Source organism: Lolium perenne, chromosome 6, assembly GCF_019359855.2.
Source record: "Lolium perenne isolate Kyuss_39 chromosome 6, Kyuss_2.0, whole genome shotgun sequence".
In the NCBI taxonomy this organism is placed as follows: Eukaryota; Viridiplantae; Streptophyta; class Magnoliopsida; order Poales; family Poaceae; genus Lolium; species Lolium perenne.
Genome location: NC_067249.2, coordinates 27926559 through 27929740, shown reverse-complemented (window position 1 = coordinate 27929740; position 3182 = coordinate 27926559). Strand labels below are relative to the sequence as shown.

General features: G+C 57.4%; 1 protein-coding gene across 1 annotated transcript; it reads right to left on the bottom strand.

The window, feature by feature from the left end:
• Positions 1-202: 202 nt before the first annotated feature.
• Positions 203-2963, bottom strand: LOC127308495 (heat shock protein 90-1). Its single transcript, XM_051339326.2, has 3 exons — positions 2579-2963; positions 2319-2460; positions 203-2217 (listed from the first exon to the last, which is right to left on the bottom strand). Exons 1-3 carry the CDS (start codon positions 2729-2731, stop codon positions 377-379), a joined length of 2136 nt encoding a protein of 711 aa, XP_051195286.1. The 5' UTR covers positions 2732-2963; the 3' UTR covers positions 203-376.
• Between the last annotated feature and the right edge of the window lie 219 nt (positions 2964-3182).

Sequence of the window (3182 nt, the reverse complement as noted above, 5' to 3'; positions counted from 1 at the left end):
TCTAAAACTTATCATCTGAATAACATTTAATTTTTGTGAAAGAGAAGGGCAAGCAATATTCCTGAAACATACCATTGTCTCTGAGAGTGTTGTGCAAATTAACATGGGAGGTTATCAAACATGAACCAATCCACGCAAAGGGGACAGGATGATTTGAGCATCCGGCTGATGAAAACAAATAGTAACATGACATCACAGGGCAGAAACTCAAATCATTTCTTCAGATTTGGACAAGACAGAGAGAAACTCTGTTTAGTTCACACACGCCGGACACACTAACGACCCCAAGCGAAAGACACAGACTAGACTGGACTCAAATCAACACCAGGACACTGATCGCTGACGACACGACACCAACTCTGTTCCACCTCATCTTTCAGTCGACCTCCTCCATCTTGCTCTCCTCGGCGCCCTCCTCCTCCAGGGCGGGCATGTCGGCGTCCTCCTCCTCGGCACCAACATCATCGATGTTCAGCCCGAGCTTGAGCATCCTGTGGATCCTGGCAGCGAAGGTGTTGGGCTCCTCGAGGCTGAACCCGGAGGTGAGCAGCGCGGTCTCGAACAGCAGCATGACGAGGTCCTTGACCGACTTGTCGTTCTTGTCCGCCTCGGCCCGCTTCCGGAGCTCCTCCATGATGCCGTTCTCGGGGTTGATCTCCATGGTCTTCTTGCTGGACATGTAGGCGCCCATGCTGCTGTCGCGCAGCGCCTGCGCCTTCATGATCCGCTCCATGTTGGCCGTCCACCCGTACTCGCCGGTGACAAGGCAGCACGGGGAGTCGACGATGCGGTCGGAGACGACGACCTTTTCGACCTTGTCGCCGAGGATGTCCTTGATGGTCTTGCAGAGGCCCTCGAAGGCGGCCTTCTTCTCCTCGCGCCGCTTCTTCTCTTCCTCCGTCTCCTCGTCGAGCTTAAGCCCCTCCTTGGTGGCGGACACCAGCTTCTTGCCGTCGTACTCCTTGAGCTGCCCGACGGCGTACTCGTCGATGGCGTCCACCATGAAGAGCACCTCGTAGCCGCGCTTCTTGAGCCGCTCCAGGAAGGGCGAGTTCTCCACCGCCTTCTTGGACTCGCCGGTGATGTAGTAGATGTCCTTCTGGCCCTCCTTCATGCGCGTGACGTAGTCCTTGAGGCTGGTGAGGTCGTCGCCGCTCTTGGTGGAGTGGTAGCGGAGCAGGTCGGCGAGCTTGGCGCGGTTCTGCGAGTCCTCGTGCACGCCCAGCTTGAGGTTCTTGGAGAAGGCCTCGTAGAACTTGGCGTAGTCCTCCTTGTTCTCGGCGATGTCCAAGAAGAGCTCGATGCACTTCTTGACCAGGTTCTTGCGGATGACCTTGAGGATCTTGTTCTGCTGCAGCGTCTCCCTGGAGATGTTGAGCGGCAGGTCGTCCGAGTCGACGACGCCCTTGACGAAGCCCAGCCACTCCGGGATGAGCTCCTCGCAGTTGTCCATGATGAAGACGCGGCGCACGTAGAGCTTGATGTTGTTCATCTTCTTGCGGGTGTCGAAGAGGTCGAAGGGGGCGCGGCGGGGCACGAAGAGCACCGCCTTGAACTCCAGCTGCCCCTCCACCGAGAAGTGCTTCACGGCCAGGTGGTCCTCCCAGTCGTTGGTGATGCTCTTGTAGAAGGAGGCGTACTCCTCCTTGCTGATCTCCTCGGGCTTGCGCAGCCAGATGGGCTTCTGCTTGTTGATCTGCGCCCACTCGTGGCTCACCTCCTTCACCTTCTTCTTCTTTTTCTTGTCGGACTTGTCATCATCCACCTCCTCGACGTCGCCTTCCTTCTTGTCGGCGGCGGCAGCGTCGTCCTCGTCCTCGTCGTCGCTGATCTCCTTCTCGGTGGTCTTGTCGGTCCAGAGGTAGATGGGGTAGCTGATGAACTCTGAGTGCTTCTTGACGAGGTCCTTGAGGCGGCGCTCCTCCAGGTACTCGAGCTGGTCGTCCTTGAGGTGGAGCGTCATCTTGGTGCCCCGCCCGAGCCGCTCGCCCGAGGTGTCGAGCGTGACCGTGAAGGAGCCCCCCGCCTGCGACTCCCATACGTACTGCTCGTCGTCGTTGTGCTTGGTGGTGACCACCACCTTCTCGGCGACAAGGTAGGCCGAGTAGAAGCCGACGCCGAACTGGCCGATCATGCTCACGTCCGCGCCCGCCTGCAGCGCCTCCATGAACTCCTTGGTGCCGGAGCGCGCGATGGTGCCCAGGTTGTTCACCAAGTCTGCCACCCACAACAATACAGAGAGATTCAGTGGTGGTTCAGAAATTAAGCATTTTTATTTATGGCACGAAGAGATTGCCCGCCCTTAATTCAGTACGTACCAGCCTTGGTCATTCCGACGCCGCTGTCGATGATGGAGAGCGTCTTGTTGGCCTTGTCGGGGACGATGCGGATGAAGAGCTCCGGCTGCGCGTCCAGCTTGCTCTTGTCGGTCAGGCTCTCGAACCGGATCTTGTCAAGCGCCTGCATTCAATTAGACGACCGCGCGCCTCAATCAGCAACCAACGGACCAACAGATCGAGCAGAGAAACAGAGGAAGCAGAGGAACAGAGAGAGAGAGAGGAATGCGAGATCAACATACATCTGACGAGTTGGAGATGAGCTCCCTGAGGAAGATCTCCTTGTTGGAGTAGAAGGTGTTGATGATGAGCGAGAGCAGCTGGTTGATCTCCGCCTGGAACGCGAAGGTCTCCGTCTCCGCCGCCGCGCCGCCCATCTGCACGTCCGACGCCATCGACCTCAAAGGTGATTCTTTTCTTCTTCAAAAAATCCAAGGAAGACGATTTGATTTGGTTGGCGGTGGTGGGAGTTGGAGATGATGGATTGGCGCAATGCGAGATCGATACTGCGAGAGATTTGGGGACAGGTCGGACGAACTGGTGGCGGTTTTATATCGGTGCGGGGGGTTCGCAGATGTTCTAGCGCCTTCGAGCCATCCGGGGTTTGGAGTTGGGGCGCGCGTTCGTGGGGATTCCCGAAGGTTCCTCCTTGCCTCTTGTCTATCCGTCCGTTCGAGCGGCAGGGTCTTGTCCTAGCACTAGCAGGGTCCCGAAGCTTCTACTGCCCGCGAGATTCGCGAGAACAAAGCAAGGTGGGGCTTTCTGTGAGATTCGTGCAACCACCAGGGCGAGCGCATGTAGAAACTAGATGATTCAGAGCCCGGGTCGCCAGCCGTTGGATCGGTT

Bases quoted from the DNA above. Each gene is read 5' to 3' on its own strand.
- LOC127308495 (XM_051339326.2), bottom strand. From the start codon at position 2,731: ATGGCGTCGGACGTGCAGATGGGCGGCGCGGCGGCGGAGACGGAGACC. The intron at 2,461-2,578 runs GTATGTTGATCT...AATTGAATGCAG, and splicing joins TCATCTCCAACTCGTCAGAT to GCGCTTGACAAGATCCGGTT. The intron at 2,218-2,318 runs GTACGTACTGAA...TGTGGGTGGCAG, and splicing joins CGTCGGAATGACCAAGGCTG to ACTTGGTGAACAACCTGGGC.